General features: G+C 40.4%; 1 protein-coding gene across 1 annotated transcript in view; it reads right to left on the bottom strand.

Annotated features, from left to right (window-relative positions):
- The window catches only part of LOC135209406 (probable ATP-dependent DNA helicase HFM1), a 285,878-nt gene that overhangs the window by 224,931 nt on the left and 38,846 nt on the right, over window positions 1–22,101 (bottom strand). The window contains exon 5 of the mRNA XM_064242100.1: window positions 16,569–16,744. Coding sequence (XP_064098170.1) covers window positions 16,569–16,744 — 176 coding nt within the window. The remainder of the gene's footprint in view (window positions 1–16,568; window positions 16,745–22,101) is intronic.

A 22,101-nucleotide genomic window follows, 5' to 3' on the forward strand; every position in this document is an offset into this window, starting at 1 on the left:
GCCCTTCCAATGTTCATAATGGAGTTAAGAACACTAAATTCTTTCCAGAAAGTTCTGAGATCTTTCTCCTCGTTATCCGTAGCCTGAACAGCCTGCCCAAACGTGTTCCGAAGATAATACGCCTTTAACGTAGCCACAGCACCCTGATCCATGGGTGTATGAGAGAAGTTGTGTTTGGTGGCAGAAAACACAACTTTTACATTCTCGTTAATACTATCTCCGATGTGCTGAGGGTGGCCAGGAGCATTGTCGAGAATCAGAAGAATTTTGAAGGGGATGTTATTTTTTTCTACAATAATCTTTCACTTCCGGAATGAAGCAATGAACGAACCAGTCCTCGAACAATATTCAGTCATCCAAGCTTTTTTATTATGACGGTAATGCACAGGAAGTGGTCTGCTTGTCGATGTTTTTTAAAGCCCTTGGATTTTCTGAGTGATAAATCATAAAGGGCTTAAGTTTATATACCCGCCACATTTCCCCCAAGCAAAGAGTCAATCGATCCTTGTATGCCTTAAACCCGGGCATCACCGTTGCTTCTTTGTGGATGTAGGACCGTTGTGGCATACGTTTCCAATAAAGTCCGGTTCGTCAACATTAAAGATTTGCTCTGGCAAGTAGCCTTCATTAACACGATCTCGTTTAAACATCCTTAAATTTAGCGGCCCCCGTCGGTATCAGCGCTTGCTGCTTCACCCGCTAAATTTTCACACTGTGAAAATTATGGCGGTTCTTGAAACGACGAAACCATCCAGCACTTTGCTGCAAAACTTTTGTTGTGGTTATCATCATAATTCTTTCTTCAGCTCTTCAAAAAGCATGCGCGCCTTTGTCTGAATGGTTAAGAGGTGAGCGGCATACGCTTTTGTATTTGATCCTCCATCCACGTGACCAGTAATTGCTCCATTTCTTCCAAAGGCCCTATCCTCTTCTTTGATATAACCGTTGAATGAACTGAAGCAGATGCCTTTAACAGCATCCATTACGCGTTTCTTGTCCTTGAGGATGGTGGATACCGTCGATTGCGATAAACGTTCGTCACGTGCGATAACCATGACTGCCTTTCCCGCTTCAACGGGCTTTGGGTTTAGTTATTTTCAGTTTCCTCCTCCAAACGTGATGGATTGCTCTTCTTTTTTGCACTACCAGCAGGACACCTATTTGGTTGTTTGGCAGACATAGTTTTTTTGTTTTAATTTTCGGTACTTAAAAAAACTCTCAAATCACAAACGAACACCGACCTAATGTTTCTTGGTTCAAAATGAGCACAAGTGAGGTCGAACTCATTGCCGCTGTACCTACGCCAGCCTCTCGCTCTCGGCCAACATATCGTACAGCGTAGTACGCTGCTGCCAGCGCTCGCTGTGTCGCGAAATTTAAAAATACGCATTTTCAACTTTTTTTTTTTTTTTTTTTTTTTTTTTTTTTTTTTTTTAGTATTAATTGCTAACCCCATCGTAACATCGGATTATCGTAAAACGAATTATCGTAACTCGAGCACTACCTGTATATATATATATATATATATATATAGTTACATATATGTATATATATTTTATATACAGTGGTCCCCCGTATTCACGTTCTCCGGATTCGCAGACTCACACACTCGCGGATTTTTTTTTCTTTGGAACCTATCTAGCAAATTCTTCGTCGGACGGACTCAACCCATTAGCGGAAATTTTCCTTTCCGACGAAAATAATCACTAATTAGTGTATTTTGATGTTTATTTTCAACACTAAATACATTTTTATGATACAAAATGATTTACTAATTTTCAAATATTAATTTTGATTAGTACTGTATTAGTAAGTTTAATAAGTTTAAATGATATCACATAATAAAAATAATAATTCTCTCTCTCTCTCTACTACAAAGATGTGTTTTTTTATATGATAAATAAATGATTTACTATTTTCAAATATTAATATTAATTTATACAGCAATATCAATTCATTAAAGAAAATACCATAGTGAATTAGTAAGGATTTTAGCTTATAAATTTTAAAAATTATGGAAGAATGAAGGAAATCCCAGTATTCTTTCTGTAACTCCAGGTACTAAAACTGTCATACGTATCAAGTTAAGTGACAGGAGGGGGGAAGGAGCTGTTGTGCTTTTGCCTATCAAGTGCTCATGAAATCCCCCCGCCATCGTCTCTCTCGCTCAATCTCTCCATCTCTCTCTCTCTCCTCTCCTCCTTCTCCTCCTTCTCTCCTCTCTCTCTCTCTCATTTACTGAGACTTGAGATTTTTTTTATAGTACTTGTACTATATGTTTTTAATACTTTCAAATAATAATAATGATAATAATTGTAATTACAAAATTCATATTATGTGATAGTATTTTAAAAAAGAAAATTAAAAAAAAAACAAATTACTAAATCTATCCATGTCACTTTTAAACCCTTTTAACGCCGAACCGACCGCGACGAAGCGGTAAAAATAAAAAACTCCCCCGAATTCCGGAGCTGGTTTTGACTGTGAGGCGCGGAATCGGAAAATAAGTTTTTTTCAAAAAATCACAGCGCGCTTTGTTTTGAAGATTAAGAGTTCATTTTTGGCTCCTTTTTTTTTCATTGCCTGAAGTATAGTATGCAATCATCAGAAATAAAAAATAATATCATTATCATATGTAAATAATGCGATATATGGTAGCGAAAAAAAATATTCATACATAATTGTATTAAAGTCACGCTGTGCAAAAAACGGTAAAAGCTAACGAGTTTCTTTTTTTTTCGTTGTATTTTACACTACATTGCAATCATTTTGATATATAATACATTGTAAAACAATAAAAGCAACACCGGAAAAATATTATCACAAAACGATGTACGAATTCGTAACATGCGAACGTAAAATAATATTTTTTTTTTAAATTCACCGTAAATCTCAATATTGTTCTAGAGACTTCCAATTTGTTTCAAAATGAATAAAAATGATTGAATATTACGATACTGTAAGAGTTTTAGCTTACAATTGCGTTTTTCGACCATTTTGGTAGAGTCAAAGTTGACCGAACGTGGTTTTTTTTCTATTTATCGTGATTTATATGCAAATATTTCGAAAATGAGAAAAGCTACAACCTTCAAATATCTTTCATTTTATTTTACATGAAATTGCGCACATTTTCATATATAAAACTCTATGAAATGCCTAATATGAAACGGAGCAATAAATTTTCCGAGAATTCGATGTACGCAATTCGGAGATTTATGGCGGAGAATCCGCGCCGGAGGGAAGGAAAGTCATAAATTCACCATAAATCGAAATATTGTGCTAGAGACTTCCAATTTGTTGCAAAATGAAGGGAAATGATTGAATATTACTAAAATATAAGAGATTTAGCTTACAATTGCGTTTTTTTTTTTTTTCCGACCATTTTTTCGTTAGAGGTCAAAGTTGACCGAACGTGGTTTTTTTTTTTTCTATTTATCGTGATTTATATGCAAATATTTTGAAAATGAGAAAAGCTACAAACTTCAATTATGTTTCGTTGTATTTTACATGAAATTGCGCACATTTTCATATATAAAACTTTATGTAACGGCTAATTTAAAATGGTGCAAACATTACCACAATCGCACGTAACATTTTTTCGGAAGAGTAACGCTCGGACGTAAGGAAAATTTAATATTTTTCATAAATTCACCATAAATCGAAATATTGTGCTAGAGACTTCCAATTTGTTACAAAATGAAGGTAAATGATTGAATATTACTATAATATAAGAGTTTTAGCTTACAATTGCGTTTTTCGACCATTTCGGTAGAGTCAAAATTGACCGAAGGTTGAAAATTTGTCACTTATCATTTTTTATATGAAAATATTTCAAAACTGATAAAAGCTGCAACCATGGGTTGTTTTTAGTTGTATTGTGCATGAAATTGCGCACATTTCCATATACTTTATTTTATGTAACGGCTAATTTTAAAATGGTGCAAACATTACCACAATCGCATGTATGATTTTTTTCGGAAAGAGTTTTTACCGCGCGGACGTAAGGAAAATTTAATATTTTTCATAAATTCACCATAAATCGAAATATTGTGCTAGAGACTTCCAATTTGTTGCTAAATTAAGGTAAATAGTTGAATATTACTACAATATAAGCGTTTTAGCTTACAATTGCGTTTTTTGACCATTTCGGTAGAGTCAAAATTGACCGAAGGTTGAAATTTTGGCATTTATCGTTATTTATATGGAAATATTTCAAAATTGATAAAAGTTACAATCATGACTATTTTTTTGTTGTATTGTGCATGAAATTGCGCACATTTTCATATATAATACTTCATGTAACGGATAATTTAAAATGGTGCAAAAATTATGTCAAAGTGACGAAATAATTTTTTGAGATGTGTCCTGATACTTTTTTAGTGCGATAAGAAAGAAATTCGCGCTTGCGCGGCGCTGCGTAAAAACGATTGTAACAAAAAAAACAACGCCTGATCCGGTTAACTCCCAGCATCCCCCAAGGCGCGTGATTCAAAAGTTTTTGGCTGGTAGGCCTATAAGTATTTTTCCGCGAATTTTTAAAAAACTTTTTTGAGCCGACGTATGGTACGTCCATTCGGAAATCGGGGGAGATTTTGACTCGACGTTTAATACGTCCATTCGGCGTTTAAGGGTTAATTAAGGCTAACTCTCTCTCTCTCTCTCTCTTTTGCCACACAAAATAATAATGTGTCATAGTGGTAACTCCCTCCCTCTCTTTCGCTGGAAGTGTTATAAGTATTTTTTGAGAGAACAGAGAGATAAACACTCACTCACTCACTCTCTCTCTTACCGAGATGAAAGATTTTTTATGGTACTAGTATGTAAAATGTTTATTGATAATTTCAGTTATTTAATAATAATAATAATAATAAAACTGTAATTACAAAATTCATAATGGTAGTATTTTACAGAGATGAAAGTTACCTTTCCATTTCACTTGTAAGTATAACTCCTCTTTCTTACTGAGATGAGAGAATTTTTATGGTAAATGCACGTGTTTGTTTTATTTTCAAATAATAATAATAATAATAATAATAATAGAAGTAGTAATAATACGATAACTAATTTCAAATGAAAATTCTTCCCTTCGTCTTTTTCTGTATCAATTTCCCTACCTCATAAGAACCTCCAGTGACGCTCCGACGCTGGGAAAGTAAAGCAATGCCATACAATGGTCAACGAATTTAATGGTTTTATGTAATCTCTCTCTCTCTCTCTCTTCCTCTCTCTCTCTCGCTCTCTCTCTCTCCTCTCTCTTTTACTGAGATGAGATCATTTTCATGGACATGTATGTAATAAGTTTATCATTAATATTTTCCAATAATAATACTATTAACTGTAAGTACAAAATTCATATCTGAGTATTTTAAATACAATAATCATTCCATTTCTCTCTTTTAAATACTGTAAGGACAATCTCTCTCTCTCTCTCTCTCTCTCTCTCTCTCTCTCTCTCTCTCTCTCTCTCTCTCTCTCTCTCTCTCCACAAGATACTTGTCATACATTTGGTGTTTCTATTTCTACCTTTTATCTCTCGCTCTCAGCAAAAGAATTGATAGACAGACAAACATAATTGCACAGTCCTCTCTTTCTCTCTTCTCTGGAGAAATGTATGTATTTGGTATTGGAGGAAAAAAATTGCCCACAGACGTTCATTTCAATCTATTGAAACCGTAAGGAGTTTCTCTCTCTCTCTCTCTCTCTCTCTCTCTCTCTCTCTCTCTCTCTCTCTCTCTCTCTCTCTCTCTCTCTGCTATTGGCTGTTTATATATTTCTAATGGTAAAATGTTTAAGATGACTTTAAAATTATTTTAATAATACCAATTCAATGGTATATTTGATGTAGGATAATACTTTAAGTAGACATTTGGTATTTGTGATTTCACATACAATTGCTTCCTTTGTAAAAAGAAAATGGATGTCTCAACTAGTAATAGTATGAAAGAAAACGTGCATGACTGAATACTTATGGGGGGACTGAATTATTTTCACATACGTAACTAAGTCATGCAGTAGCATGTATTTATGTATAACCATAAAAATAGTAAAGATTTACTTTAAAACCAGTATTAATAAATATTTCAAAGATTAATATGAACCATAATAGGATACTTTATGTATATTTGATGAAGGATGGTCTTTTTAGGATACTTTGGTGTTTGCATGTTCAGGATAGGAGTTTATGAGCACTTTTAGAGGGGAGGTTTCCAAACATTCGCGGATTCTAACTATTCACGGGGGAGGGGGGGGTTGGGTGTCTGGTACGCATCTTCCGCGAATATGTGGACCACTGTACATATATATAACACATATATATATATATATATATATATATATATATATATATTTCTATGTTTATTGACCTCCTCGTCTACCCAGAATTTAGCTAAATATTTTGATTTGTAAAAAGGCAGCCATATTCCTCCAAAAATCAGCTGATTTTTAGGCGGGAAACCAAAACACACCACCATCCAGAGACAGGAGTTCCTGTTAGAAGGGGAAATAACCTTGTCAGCTTTAGGGACCTATCCCCGGGAAGGATGTAGGCAGACTGGTACTTCTTAGGCCTATATCTTAAGCTCTTTTTCCTGTGAACCCTCTGCTGGCTGTATGTTCTGTTTCCAGGATTGCCATGCTCCTGGGGGGGTTAAGCTGACCCCCAACACACATGAAACACACCTGCGATCTTTCTCAGTCGGCTGCAGTCGTGACCTCGGATGGATGTCCAACCACCAGCCTCCCACACTTAGGCCTAACGGTGTTACTGGCGCGCCCGAGCCCCAGACCTGAGACAAAGCCAGGCCGCATTTCTACAAAGATCCACTGATCATGGCATCCAGGTACGTCTTGTGAAGCAGCATATTGCCAGTTCCTTACCTCCTAATTTCCACAAATCAAACTTCTAAATCATCCCTTTGTTCCTCACTGCCTCATGGCCGCATGCTTCCCCTTGTGTGATCGTCCCAGACAAATGAAGTCTTCAGTGCATACCTCAGTGAAATATTAGAGTTCCTTTGCCCCAGTGTTAGAGAACTGAATAATCGTAACGTGTGCAAGAAGTCCTTTTTCTTTTTATCTTGTCTAATCTGGGATCTTTTTCCAGATTCCCTGAGTCACGTGTCCAAGTCTCTTCGCTCTCAAGTGTTGCATTACCGCAAGATTTCGAAACCAGCTTTTACGTGAATTTCATTTTGAGCCAACTATCATCCCTGAGAGATATTATTAGTCCACGGGTGGACCAGTTTTATTACTTTTCCAGGCTGTTAAGCAGCCTCTTGTAAATAAATAGATGTAAAGTAATTAGCTGAGTTTCTGGCGACCTTTTCCTCTAGAGTAAATGTTCACTTTAAATCCTTTTTACGGTAAGTTCAAAAAATTTACTCTTTTTTTTCCCTCAACTATTCCTGTTTACGTATTGAAACCTCTTTCAAGGCCAGGCCCATATGAAACAATGTCGACCTCGCCGAAGATTCGAACCAATCTAGCTTGCTTAAAAAGCTAGCAAATCGCGTTATCCCTTGTAAAAAGTAAAGTGTAAATGATTTTACAAAGCGCAAATCAAAGCACACTTGCAGCGGAAGACACACACTGACTCACGGTAAGGTATACCATTCATATAAAATGATTATGTTATAACCAATGTTAGCTTAAGGTACGTTTAAGTATTTATTTTAGAAGTGTTTAAAAGTGTTAAGTAGAAATATTATTATTATAACGGTGAAAGCACCAGAGCTTAATTTTAGCGGCAAGCAAACAATTTGCCCCGCGAATTCTCTTGTTATTTTGTACTGTCCTCGCCTGACGAGACACGAGCACGTGTTAGATAGATGCCAGAAAGTACTAGATCAAACTAGGAAGTGCTTTGCCAGGGTTTATTGTTGTGTTAGAAAGCCTAGCTAGTTAGGAGTGTTCTACTAATAGTTACGGCAAAAGAAGTGTACAATTCTTTTGTCTGTGATATGTTAGGGGAATTCATTTTAACTTAGTTTTCATTCCAAGTGTTGGTAACCGCTTAGCCAGCCAGCTCTCGTCAGCTGGACGCATGCGCACTCTCAGGCCTGCAAGCCAACCTTCAGTCTCGCACAACGCAGCCATGTTTTTTATCCCTTTAAGAATTATCTCGATTATTTAAGCAAAGTAACCTAAGTCTTGATGTTTTAAATTAAATAATATCAATCTTCATACTAGCATCGATCGTTCTGCCAGAGAAATTAACGTAATTCATCTTGAATAAGAAATTAAAATTTTGTGTTGTAAATCGTTTTCACTTTTACAGAAATCAGCTGTCCTCTGTTCGCTCACTGCGTTTCACGTCGTATCGCACACTCGCTTGCTGAGCGAAAGTTCCATTTCACTTCGTACTGAACGTAACCTTTTCCATTTACAAATGTTTGCTAACATTTCATCTTAAAATCCTTACCGTCATTTTCACTTGTCACAGGGAGCTAGTATCCTTACATAAAGTTAACGTAAGTCTTAAAAGTAGAGTAAATTACAAGAATTGTTAACGTAAAACGCGTCTTTGTGAAATTCATATTGAAACGCAAATCATTTCATATAAGCGCAAGCCGCTACCATTAACGTAAACATCGTTCACCGCGAGCGCGTTATCATTTTCATAAAATGTATTCCAAAGCAATTCTTTCATTAAACGTTAACTTAAGTAGATAATTTAACGCAAGTGCGTCATATTAAAACTAAAAGTATTAGTTAAATTACATACAAGGGAGTTCATCATATATCATTTTCACCCTCTCAGAGAGAGAGAGAGAGAGAGAGAGAACCTATTATTCACGAAGCCAAGAGTACTACGTCCAGTACCATTACCCATACATTAACATTATTTTAGTCTCTTGTGTCTTTCATTTACACTGAGCGTGACACGTACACGCCTGTGTCCCTTGCAGTTTTGCAAGCATTTATTTCATTTATCAAGTACTTCAGCAAAGGACTGAGCATTTTCATATTACCATTACCTATCGTTGCCCGAGTGGTCTTTTCATTTTTTTTATCACAAAAGACTTGCGTATACCGCAAGCACAAACCGCACAGTGTGCCACCGCAACCTTAATTACTTCTATCAAGGAAGTCGTTACCAGTCTAGGACTAGACACCACCCGTGCACGTCAGGTCTTACCATTTTACAGTGCCACTAATTCGTGACACTGTCCATCGACTGGCTGCTGCAGTACTCCCACCTTTTACTTTCTCTCCTCCACCATTACCCTCTGCCACGAGCAGTGCCATTTCATTTCAGTATACTTGAGTATACTGCATTTAGTGTCGTCCGACGGGACACACCAGCACGCTACCAGTGCTCCATAAAGGGAACGCCTCCCAAAAGTGCTGCAATACCAGCCCTAAGTGCTGTCAAACCTACGTGTCCGTCCTTACGGAACGCCCAATTAATTAGTGTGTCCGTGTACAAGGGTCAGTGATCCTTCGGAACACTCCAAGAGAACGCCTCCCTAAGTGCCGCAATACCAGCACTACTAGTGCTGTCCAAAAGGAACGCCTCCTGAAGCGCCGTGCAACTGTACACGACGTACAGGTAGCTATTTACCTGCGTGTCCGTCCTACGGAACGCCCATTCATCAGTGTATCTGCTATCCCGGATCACTCAACCAAGGAACGCCTCCTGAAGTGCCGTGCACCTGTACAGACGTACAGTTAGCCCTATACCTGCGTGTCCGTCCTACGGAATGCCCATTACATTAGTGTATCCGCTATCCCGGATCACACAACCAAGGAACACCTCCACAAGTGCCGTGCACCTGTATTGGACCTACAGGTCGCCCATTCCAGCGTCTCCCGAGTGAGGAACGCCCTTAAGTGTGACGCACACCGCACACTCCATTTGATTTTCCGCCTCATCAGAAGGTGCCATTCCAGAAGTGCCACCAACTTACGGGACACTTCCCAAGTGCCACAGAGCACGCAGTCTTTTCAGACTTTTTCTCTACCACGTCGCAGAACACATTTCCAATTGAGTGCCACTTTACACAGTAGGCACTCCCATTCCATTCAGTACCCTTCCTGGCCATTATTTTCATTTTCATCCAAGCCTCTACTGCAGCCTAAGGGAAATGTCTTCCCCTGCTTCCCGCGACTTCTTTGCCATAGAGCTAGAGAAGCTCCGAATCCTCATAACTCTGGGCAAGGAGGCCGGTTACACTGGACCAGCACTTGACCAGTGGATGAAGGCGCAGCAGGATGCCGCGCGCCTGCAAGAAAAGGAAGTAAGAGAAAGCCAGAGAAAAGCCAGAGATGCAGAAAGGAAGGCAAGTGAAGAAGAGAGAAAGCATGAGCTAGCTCTCAAGGAGAAGGAACTCGAAATCAAGCGGGAGAAGGCCCGTAAGGAGAGTATCTTAGCTCAAGCCACTCTGCCAGCTTCCAGCCCTGCACCCACTGTCTCTCCCAGTCCCGCTATCTCTGGTCAGCCTCTTACCATTTTACCGCCTACCTCCTCCCTTTTGGAAGAGGTAAGCCCACCAGTTAAACCCGGACTTGTTTCCAAGGGTGATCCAATGGAGGACTCATTCACCTCCCCACATCAAATCCCTGCCAGAGAGGACTCTTCACCTGTGCCAGAGCACACTGCCAGCCTTGGTGACTCCACAGATTCGCAACCTGTGGGGCCATCTCGGCCTTACTGCCCAGTGCCACAGAAGAGATTCTGGAACAAGTTCTGCCGGGACTGTGGCCGCAAGGGTCACATGTCTGCAAATTACGGAGGGTGCGCTAACCACAATATTCCCGCCATTGCAATGGCCGTCATCAATTCTTCCTCACTAGGACCCCCAGCTAAGGGCCCTATAACCGTCGCATCCCTCCAAAGCCATTATCAGCCAAGCCACGTCAGAGCCTACGACGACTCTGGCGCTCAAATCTCCCTGATACGGGAAGACCGAATCCCCCGAAGGGTTAACGTCGATAGACATCAATTAATTACCATTGAAGGCATCAACCATATCAAGTTGATCCTTCCAACCGTCCAATTGAGGGTCACCAGACCTCATTTTTCAAAAGTATGTACTTTTGCAGTTGCAAGCTACATTCCAGGAGGTTACGACCTCCTCCTAGGGCAAGACATGAAGTCTCCCTCGCATTTCAAAAATCCTAGGGGTCCTAACCCCATGTCCAATCACTCCAAAGCAAGGAGTCACCGAAATTCTACTTCCTCCAGGAAGTACAACCACCAACAGTCTCCCCCGTTACCAAGGAGGGAGATTGATCACTCACAGTTCCGTTGCAAAACCTGTAATGTAATAGGGCACTCTACTAATTGGCCTAGGTGCCCTAGCAGACTACCAGCAGCGGACATTGCCCATTTTCCACAAGGCTCAGCCTTCCAAAAGAGACAGGACCCTCTGTCTCCCATTACCAAGGGCCTGCTGAGAGGTATTGCACCTCCGGTACCCGTCACAGGTCCAGTAAACCTCAACTCTCTGCCAGTGCCACTTGGCAGCACTGAGCAGTGCCAAGCTCCGTCCAGCCTGGACGTAGAGCCACCACAGAACTTGACCTCTGCGCCTGGCCCTGAGCTAGCGCTGGCGCCTAACCTAATCAAGGATCCCCCTACAGGAGATCCTCCAACAGGCATGGAGCTTACCGCAGCCCATGGCCAATCTCCAGCCCATCATTCTTCTTCACCCTTACCTCTGTCGCCCGAGGATGAACCTCCGGCAGACCTTACCTTCATACCTCCTCTGGAAAACCAGGAACTGCCCGACCAGGAGTCAGCCTGGAGTTTTCCCCTTACGACGGTTGTCGCAGCAGCCGGAGTGAGGGCCTCCCCTGCAGTAGGTTCCACCTCTACGACGGTTGCTGCAGATACCGAAGTAGGGTGTTCTCCTGCAATCCCTCAGGCTACCACTGCCTCTGCTCCTGACGGCATTTCTGGCCTTACCCCAGAGTCGGTGCCTCCGTCCCCTCCTAGGACTGGTATAGCCAGGTCCTGGAGGAATAAGAAGAAGAAGAGGAAGGGACGTCATTAACCCACTAACAAAAGAGCCACATGCTCTCCTTGACACCTGTGCCCGAGGTACAGTGTCACATTCATTTGCAGAGTGATCCTGGCACCTACCCAGAGAAGGTAGCCAGCCTGATCTCTGCCAGTAAAACTAACCCTCTAACCCCTAGAATTGGTAATACTAACCCTCATTTAAGTATAATTACCTCATTACATTTCCATCCTGGTCCACTAACCACTCATCATCCTCACGCATCATTACCTCACATCATGTATTTTAACAATTCCGTCAACACATCGCTGCTGTGCGTACCACACTCTGGAATGATTGCGTCTCCATTTAACTGTATTGAATAGGCTAGGCTAATGATTTAGTACCAGGGCATTAGGGTAGTAGCAGAAAGAATTTTCAAGTAACCTTATCTAGGGGTAGAGTAGATTGTCGTCACAGGCGATCCGTAGTTATCACTTAGGCTAGACTACATTAACCCCATAAGTTAGTACACTTAGCATCCTCAACTATAAGTTAGGTAGGTCACTGTAGTTAGCTGTATCGCTGCTCTAAAAACTTCAGTTAGAGTAGGAGAACTGGGTAGTCGAGACGCTCAACTTATTTAAGCCAAGGCCTTCACGCCCGAAAGGGAGTGAATGCCTTCTTAACAGGGGAGCTGCTACGTTTATTGACCTCCTCGTCTACCCAGAATTTAGCTAAATATTTTGATTTGTAAAAAGGCAGCCATATTCCTCCAAATATCAGCTGATTTTTAGGCGGGAAACCAAAACACGCCAGCCAGAGACAGGGAGTTCCTGTTAGAAGGGGGAAAATAGACTTGTCAGCTTTAGGGACCTATCCCAAAGGGAAGGATGTAGGCAGATTGGTACTTCTTAGGCCTATATCTTAAGCTCTTTTTCCTGTGAACCCTCTGCTGGCTGTATGTTCTGTTTCCAGGATTGCCCTGCTCCTGGGGGGGTTAAGCTGACCCCCAACACACATGAAACACACCTGCGATCTTTCTCAGTCGGCTGCAGTCGTGACCTCGGACGGATGTCCAACCACCAGCCTCCCACACTTAGGCCTAACGGCGTTACTGGCGCGCCCGAGCCCCAGACCTGAGACAAAGCCAGGCCACATTTCTACAAAGATCCACTGATCATGGCATCCAGGTACGTCTTGTGAAGCAGCATATTGCCAGTTCCTTACCTCCTAATTTCCACAAATCAAACTTCTAAATCATCCCTTTGTTCCTCACTGCCTCATGCTGCCCCTTGTGTGATCGTCCCAGACAAATGAAGTCTTCAGTGCATACCTCAGTGAAACATTAGAGTTCCTTTGCCCCAGTGTTAGAGAACTGAATAATCGTAACGTGTGCAAGAAGTCCTTTTTCTTTTTATCTTGTCTAATCTGGGATCTTTTTCCAGATTCCCTGAGTCACGTGTCCAAGTCTCTTCGCTCGCAAGTGTTGCATTACCGCAAGATTTCAAAACCAGCTTTTACGTGAATTTCATTTTGAGCCAACTATCACCCCTGAGAGATATTATTAGTCCACGGGTGGACCAGTTTTATTACTTTTCCAGGCTGTTAAGCAGCCTCTCGTAAATAAATAGATGTAAAGTAATTAGCTGAGTTTCTGATGACCTTTTCCTCTAGAGTAAATGTTCACTTTAAATCCTTTTTACGGTAAGTTCAAGTAATTTACTCTTTTCCCTCAACTATTCCTATTTATGTAATGGAACCTCTTTCAAGGCCAGGCCCATACGTAACAATATATATATATATATATATATATATATATATATATATATATATATATATATATACATATATATAGTCTATATATATATATATTATATATCTATATATATATATATATATATATATATATATATAACTTTTGACCCAATTACTCAAGTCCTCCCTTCGTGCTGAACTTTTAGTCACAACTTCCAAGATATTACTACACCCTATTTGTTCCTTTCCTACTTATGAAGTTAGATTCAAACGATTTTTCTTTAGTGGTTAATTATAATCTATGTAGTTAATTTTGCCAGAATTGTCTCCTATGTCTCCTTAAAATTCTACAATTAATATATGTCCAAAGGGTGTTTTACCATGTTGATTCATACAATACTAAATCTAGATTCATTAGTGAGTTTTAAACATCCACAGACAACAGAAACCACCACCTATACATAATCCTTATCACTAAGGAAATTTCTGACACTAATAATCCAATTTAAAGCAATAGCACTGCCAAAGTAAATAACCAAGCAAAAACCTAGCTTCAATGGTACACTACTTGCCCATCATTACACCAAGTACAATTATAACAGTACAGTAATCTACAAAACGTCAAGGAACACTTACTCACTGCATTCAAGAATACATAACAAGAACAGAAACTGAAAAGTAGAGGGAAAGACTTAACTTCTCCCTCAGCCTTTCACTAGTATCTACAAGCTTTTCTTTTGTTGACTGAAAAATGAGATCCAGAAAAAACACCAGAAACATTACTATAAATTAAATCAAAGCCTTCATCATCATCATCTTTTCAGATGTCTAGCCACCTGTTGATCTCCCTCTGCCTTCTGGCTGCCACCACTGTTCTGGCCTACCCACAGAACGGTTGGCAGAATGGACAGCAACAGGCCAAAAGATATGGAAATGGTGCCAATGGTGGCTATCGCACCAATGGTGGTAATGGTAATGGTAATAGTAATGGCAATGGTGGTAACAGTAATGGTGGAAGGCAACTACAAGCAACAGAGCCACAACCACAACCAATGATGATGCCCATGAATGTAAGTAGCATTTACATTGTTGTTTTTGTGTGTGTGTGTGGAATCACAATATATGCGATGTAATAAGTTGACAATCACCTATATACTGATAAAGATCTATTTCTTAAATAATCACATAAAACAGAAAACCTACATTTTAAGGAGTGCAAACAGTGAATCTATTTTATGAAAAGCAATACTGAAAACTGCAACTGTATACAAACGATAAGTCTTAAAAGAAAAAAATTAAAATCACAGCAATGTTTAGAAACATTTGTAAATTGAAGAGCAAGTTGCTAGTTACCAGTAAAAACAGCCAGCTTTCTTCAATTTAGATTTTCAGTTATTTTTATTGTTCCATTAGTGCTTGGTACATTCAAATCTATAACAATTTTTTTAAGACTTCATTTCAATAGTACTGCTGACAATGCAAAACAAGTCATGGTAATCTTTTACAGGGCCGGTGATAGCAAATCTCTAAAGAGCGTCAAATAACCTCTAAATCAGTGACCCAAAGAAAATCTGCTAAAATATTGCAAAAATAATAATTCAGTTTTCCACTTTTATCTTTCCTGACAGTACAACTTCCAGTGAGAAGTGAACGATGAAGAATCCAGCAACTTCTACTGACAACAAGAGGCAGCTGACAACGGCCGCGTCGACGGATCTTACCATGTCTGGCTCCCCAGCGGACGCCTCATGAAGGTCGAATACTACGTTGAAGTGAACTCAGGTTACGTCCCCAAATTCACGTTTGAAGATGCTTACACACCCACCTGGGGCACATCCTATTTCCAGAGGAGGAGGTAAAAGTCCTGCCCCAAATCATATGAATCAACCCCCTTGAAACAGGCACATCAATTGAATTTCACATGAAGCACATCTAACCTAAATGATCCCTATATCCAAACAGCAATCAGAAGTCCTCAAAACTTGTCTGAATCCTTCTGATTTTGAAAGAGGTAGCGCAGATCAATATCCAAATGATTGCCTCTTGGACAGAATTTCGTGGAACCACGTGCTTAAAAGAGCTCTCCATTAACATCACTAACAAAAAACATTAATATTTTTTGCATTTTCCCATTCCCCAAACCTACCAAATACAACAAATTATATATCTCCTATTGGAAACGTAAATTCAACAAGAATTCAGCTACAGTACTTATATTTGTGAATGTGGAATGTGTCAACGCACATGCTTCTGTGTTCTATACCAAATTAAAATATAATAAAAGCTAAGTATTATGCTTTTCCTACAGTTAGAAAAGGGAGAACTTATCAACACTAATATATGTACTTCATTTTGTCCCATGCAATAACAATGTCACAAAAGGACACCTCCAAAATAAATGGACTTTCAGGAAAAAAGAACTTTTAAATTAATTTGTCTCCTTGCAATAACTGGTTAAACGAACTTGCGGGATAAAAAATATTGACTATAGAAAAAAAATATGTTAACATCCAATACAAATATTCTGATAACCTTTTCAGAATCTTTCAAACAAATGCTGCCCTGAGAAATTTGTCAATCATTTTCAAAATCATGAAATTTGTAGGTAATTTTCATATTTCAAAAATATATTTCCGAGCTTTGAATAATTTTTCCCACCAAACTATACATATTACATATCAAAATGTAATTCCACTATGAATCTAGATTTTCTCTGAAGAGTTGGAAGACCCACATCTACTTAGATAAAAATTATGAGAAGGAGGCTGGAGCTGAGCAGAGATTTATGGGAGATAAAGCTTAAGAAAGACATGCAAACACCCTTGGCATCACACGATGATTTCCTTTATTAATCAGATTCACTCTTACCTTATGCTGTTTCTTGGTCATGATAACAGCCGTTGCTTCACTATCAAACTGCGGCCTACCAGCACGTCCAGTCATCTGGAGTAACTGAGCACAAGAGTACTCTTGATAACTACCACCCACATACTGAGCTGTGCTCTTGATGATAACAAGATGGGCTGGTAAATTGACACCAACAGCTGAAGACAAAAAAATATTCATGCTAGCAATATAATATATGACATGCCAATAATAAAATTATTATTAGTATAAGTAAATGCCAGGAAGCTATTAAAAAAGCAGCACATTCAATGGTCAGTACATAATTATAAGCAAACTAGAAGTCAACTACAGGCAGTCCTCGGTTTATGACGGGTTCAGCTTACGGCGTTCCAAGGTTACAATGCTTTTCAATTACATATATTAATCAGAAATTATTTCCAGGTTTACGATGCATGTCCTAGGGTTACGACGCTGGCACCAAAAATGCAAAATAATCAATATTTGAAGGTTTTCTTTATGAAAAATGCAATAAAAATGCAGTTTACAAAGTTTTTAATACACTAAAAACATAAAAAGTAAGGTTTTCTTAGGATTTATGACGATTTTCCAGCTTACGACGTGTCTAAAGAACGGAACCCGTCTATGCCGGGAACTGCCTGTATAGTTCAACAACTGCCATTTCAACAGACTGCTTACTTAAAGACAGCCATATGAGAAAAATAAAAACATAGCCCTCCTGCCAACTTCCAGGCCTGGACAACATAAAAGAATATACAAAATATGATATTGTTATGATACAATAAAGTTTTGTACATACTTACACGGCAGATATATACTTAGCTATAGTCTCCGACGTCCCAACAGAATTCAAAACTCGCGGCACACGCGACAGGTAGGTCAGGTGATCAACCCTCTCCTGCCGCAGGGTGGCGGGAATAGGAACCATTCCCGTATTCTAATCAGATTTTCTCTTCCACCTGTCTCCTAAGGGGAGGCTAGGCGGGCCATTAATCGTATATATCTGCCGGGTAAGTATGTACAAAACTTTATTGTATCATAACAATATCATTTCTGTACATGCAACTTCCACAGCAGATATATTTTAGGGCTGTTGCCTTGTATGATAAGGCGCCCTATGAGGTAATGTTAGACTTGCGATAATCTTACGCTAAGTCGGTTGGTATTGCACTTCTATATTCAAGGAGTGTCTTGGGGTTTGTAGATCACTTACGAAGTCGGGATTATCTTCTTGTTTATGACGACGATGTGTTAAACTCATGATGATTCGGTGAGGAGGTTCTTGTAGAAAACACGAAGTATAAAAATATATATATTCTTCTGAAGTTTTACATGGTGAAGATCAGGTATGATTGTACAAGTCTTCTAATGACGATAGCTTGATCGCTTCTGCCAATGATAATGGCTAATTCTATTCTCTCTACATGATAAAGCTTAGGTAAAGAGATACAGGTCTTCTGATGACGATAGCTAACTCTATTCTGCTCCTACTACCATCTCTGTTACAAGTTATGAAGGAAGCAGATAGTAGCTCGAACATATGAACATACAATCAGATGACATAGTTACATACGAACACACAATCAAAATGAGACACGCTACAGATCACGTAGGCCGTTTGAATTATAGGTCGCGGTAGTTGTCTCAAGCAGGGAGCTTGGACTAGAGTTTATAAACAAATGAATGACTACAGGTGACGGCATGTTATCTTAGCCTACTTTTATTGTATACGTCATCTTTAGTGTCTCTAGTCTGATCACATTCCTGCAAGCAATCTGGTTGACCTCTTTAGTTTTAGTCTTTTATATATATGGACTAACATTCCATATTTTTATTATGTAAACACTTACATATATACTTAGCTGATTGGCACCCTTGGTGGAGGGTAAGAGACGGCTAAATACTATATATAATAAAAAACAGGAAAACAACATATGTTGTAGGTACTATAAAGAAAAAACAACCTTGGTTCCTACCTGAATAGGCAGAAGACTTCATGGATACTGTCTATGAGTCTGCTTGCCTCAAGAGCTTCGGCGAGGATGAAACCTGCGACCAAAAAACCCTTCTGGATCTAGTCAATGGGGGCTGGAACACTTATTTGACAGAGCCTTCTAGTGGATCGTGCCAATGGGAGCTGACCCACTTATATGGCAGAGCCTTAACCTGTATTATATCAATGGGGACTAGCCCTCTTACATGACAGAGCTTTAGGTACCAAAAATACAACACGGGTCACAAACAGCCAATCCCGACCACCTAACCAAACTAACACTGTTAGAGCTACGATTTGAAAGGGGTACCCTTCCAATACCCTCTTCCAATCAACCTTCAAAACACATAACAAACCGTTAAAAAATGCCTAACCTAAACTAAACTAAATAGGATTAGCTTCAGCTCCTTCTCCCAGCAACGAATCCGCAGATACGTATGCTCCCAGTGAAAAGCACTTCTCGTGTCACTCGTACGTCTCTCAAATAATGAGATGCAAAAACTGAATTACACCTCCAGTAGGTAGACTCGACGAGAGTCTGGAGAGAGAACTTCTTGTGAAATGCTAAAGAGGTAGCTATGGCTCTCACCTCATGAGCTTTCACTCTTAGGAGCTTGAGTTGCTCGTCCTCACAGGAAAAATGAGCTTCTTTAATCAAGTCCTTGAAGAAGAACGCTTGAGCATTCTTAGAAATGGCTCTTCGGATCTCTAACCGAGCACCAGAGACTCTCCGTATTGCCTCCTAATTGCCTCTTCCTCTCAAGGTAGAATTTGAGGCTTCTGACTGGATACAAAGTCCTCTCTAATTCTTTTCCTGCAATCGAAGACAGTCCCTTAACTTCGAAAGTTCTTGGCCATGGTTTTGAAGGGTTCTCATTCTTTGCCAGGAAAAGGGGTTTGAAGGAAACAATTGCTGAGTCCTTCTTGAACCCAACTTTGCCTTCTAAAGCTTGTAGTTCGCTAATCCTTTTAGCTGAAGCTAGAGCGAAGAGAAACAAAGACTTCCTTGTTAAGTCTCTAAAGGAGGCTGTATGCGGAGGCTCGAACTTGTTTGTCATTAAATATTTTAGACCCACATCCAGGTTCCAACTGGGTGGTCTAGTCGTCTTGGTCTTAGCAGTTTCAAAAGACCTAATCAGATCATGGAGGTCTCTGGCTTCAGAAATATTCAGGCCTCTATGCCTGAAGACAGAAGAAAGCATACTCCTATATCCTTTAATGGTGGAGACAGCAAGCTTGCACTTCTCCCTCAAGTAAAGGAGGAAGTCGGCTATGTCTGCTGCAGAAGTACTGGAAGAGGATAACTTCTGAGCTCTGCTCCATCTTCGAAACACCTCCCACTTCGACTGGTAGACACGTAAGGTAGAGGGTCTCCTGACTCTTGCAATAGCCTTTGCAGCTTCGCGTGAAAAACCCCTCGCTCTGACGAGTCCTTCGACAGTCTGAAGGCAGTCAGACTGAGAGCGGGGAGGTTTTTGTGAAACCTGTCGAAGTGGGGCTGTTTGAGAAGATCGCTCCTGAGTGGAAGCGACCTCGGAAAATCCACCATCCATTCTAGTACCTCTGTGCACCGATCTTGAGCTGGCCAGAAAGGGGCAATCAGAGTTACTTTTGCTCCTTCCGCTGAAGCAAACTTTCTCACTACTTCTCCTAAGATCTTGAAAGGGGGAAAAGCGTACCCGACGATTCCCAACCAGTCCAGAAGAAAACCGTCTACTGCTACTGCCCTTCGGTCTGAAATCGGTGAGCAGTAGTTCTCCAGCCTTGCATTCCAATGGGTCGCAAACAGGTCTAGGTTTGGTCTCCCCCAGAGGTTCCACAGTCTGTTGCACACTTCTGGATGTAGAGTCCATTCCGTGGGAAGGACTTGGTCTCTTCTGCTGAGAAGATCTGCCCTCACATTCCTTTCTCCTTGGATGAACCTGGTGAGGAGAGTGATGTTCCTTTCCTTGGTCCATAGAAGCAACTCCTTTGCTTTCTCGTAAAGGGAGAAGGAATGTGTTCCTCCCTGCTTCCTGATGTAATCTAGGGCTGTGGTGTTGTTGGCGTTCACTTGCAACACCGATCCTGTGACCTGAGACTCGAAGTGAAGGAGGGCCAGATGAACCGCTGCCAACTCCTTTTTGTTGATGTGCCAGGACACCTGTTCTCCTCTCCAGGTGCCTGACACTTCTCTCGCACCTAGAGTTGCTCCCCAACCCAACTCCGAGGCGTCTGAAAATAACACTGGGCAAGGGCTCGGCACACGAAGAGACAAGCCTTGGTTGAGTCTTTGTGGGTCCAACCACCAACGGAGATCCTCCTTTATCCTCTCTGTGAGATGGAAGGAGTCCGACAGGTCTTGGGACTTCTGATCCCATTTTTTCCTCAGGTAAAACTGAAGGGGTCTTAGGTACAGCCTTCCTAAAGAAACGAACTGTTCCAACGAGGAAAGGGTCCCCAGAAGACTCATCCACTCCCTTGCGGAACATTGTTCTTTCTCTAGGAAGGCTGCCACTTTCTGTAAGCAGTAATCTCTTCTTTCCTCTGAAGGAAACGCTTGAAAAATGATATTGTTATGATACAATAAAGTTTCATACATACTTACCTGGCAGATATATACATAGCTATCGACTCCGTCGTCCCCGACAGAAATTCAAATTTCGCGGGCAACTCGCTACAGGTAGGTCAGGTGATCTACCGCCCTGCTGCTGGGTGGCAGGACTAGGAACCATTCCCGTTTTCTAATCAGATTCTCTCTTCCACCTGTCTCCTGCGGGAGGCTGGTGGGTCTTCAATTTTGTATATATCTGCCAGGTAAGTATGTATGAAACTTTATTGTATCATAACAAGTATCATTTTCATACATTCAACTTACCTGTCAGATATATACATAGCTGATTGACACCCTTTGGTGGAGGGCAAGAGACAGCTAACTTACTGACTAGACAGGTAAACAACATATGTTGTAGGTATAAATAGACCTTGGTTCCTACCTTATTAGATGGAAGACTTCATGGCTACTGCCCAGTCTGCTTCACCTCAAGAGCCTTAGCGAGATAGATCTGTGGCCAGAGTCTTGCTGGTCTGTCGATGGGGTCTTATCCACTTACTCGGCAGAGCCTAACTGGCATTTGTCAAGGGGTGCTAATCCGATTATATACAACACGCCTTCTTTAAAGGAGCACACAACCGATCCCGATCACCCGATCCTAACCCGTGTTAGTTCTAAGATTGTTAAGAGTCATCCCAAAACTCTTAGCAAACAACCACAAACTCGATAATCATACATACAAAAAATTTTGTACCCCTCTAATAGTCAGCTGTCACTCAATTTCCTAATGAAGAGAAGTGAAGGCCGCCAGTGCGACATCTGACACTCCCATGCACAGGAAACACAAGAACACATCCGACAAGAGGGTTACGTACACATATTTAAGGATCAGAGCTCTCTCCTTTACCCAGAACCGTCTGTGCTGACACAAACGGACCTAGAGAAAAACATTTCTCATACGTCACTCGCACATCTTTAAAGTAATGAGATGCAAATACTGAGTTGCATCT

This window comes from Macrobrachium nipponense, chromosome 11 (genome assembly GCF_015104395.2).
Source record: "Macrobrachium nipponense isolate FS-2020 chromosome 11, ASM1510439v2, whole genome shotgun sequence".
Lineage (NCBI taxonomy): Eukaryota > Metazoa > Arthropoda > Malacostraca > Decapoda > Palaemonidae > Macrobrachium > Macrobrachium nipponense.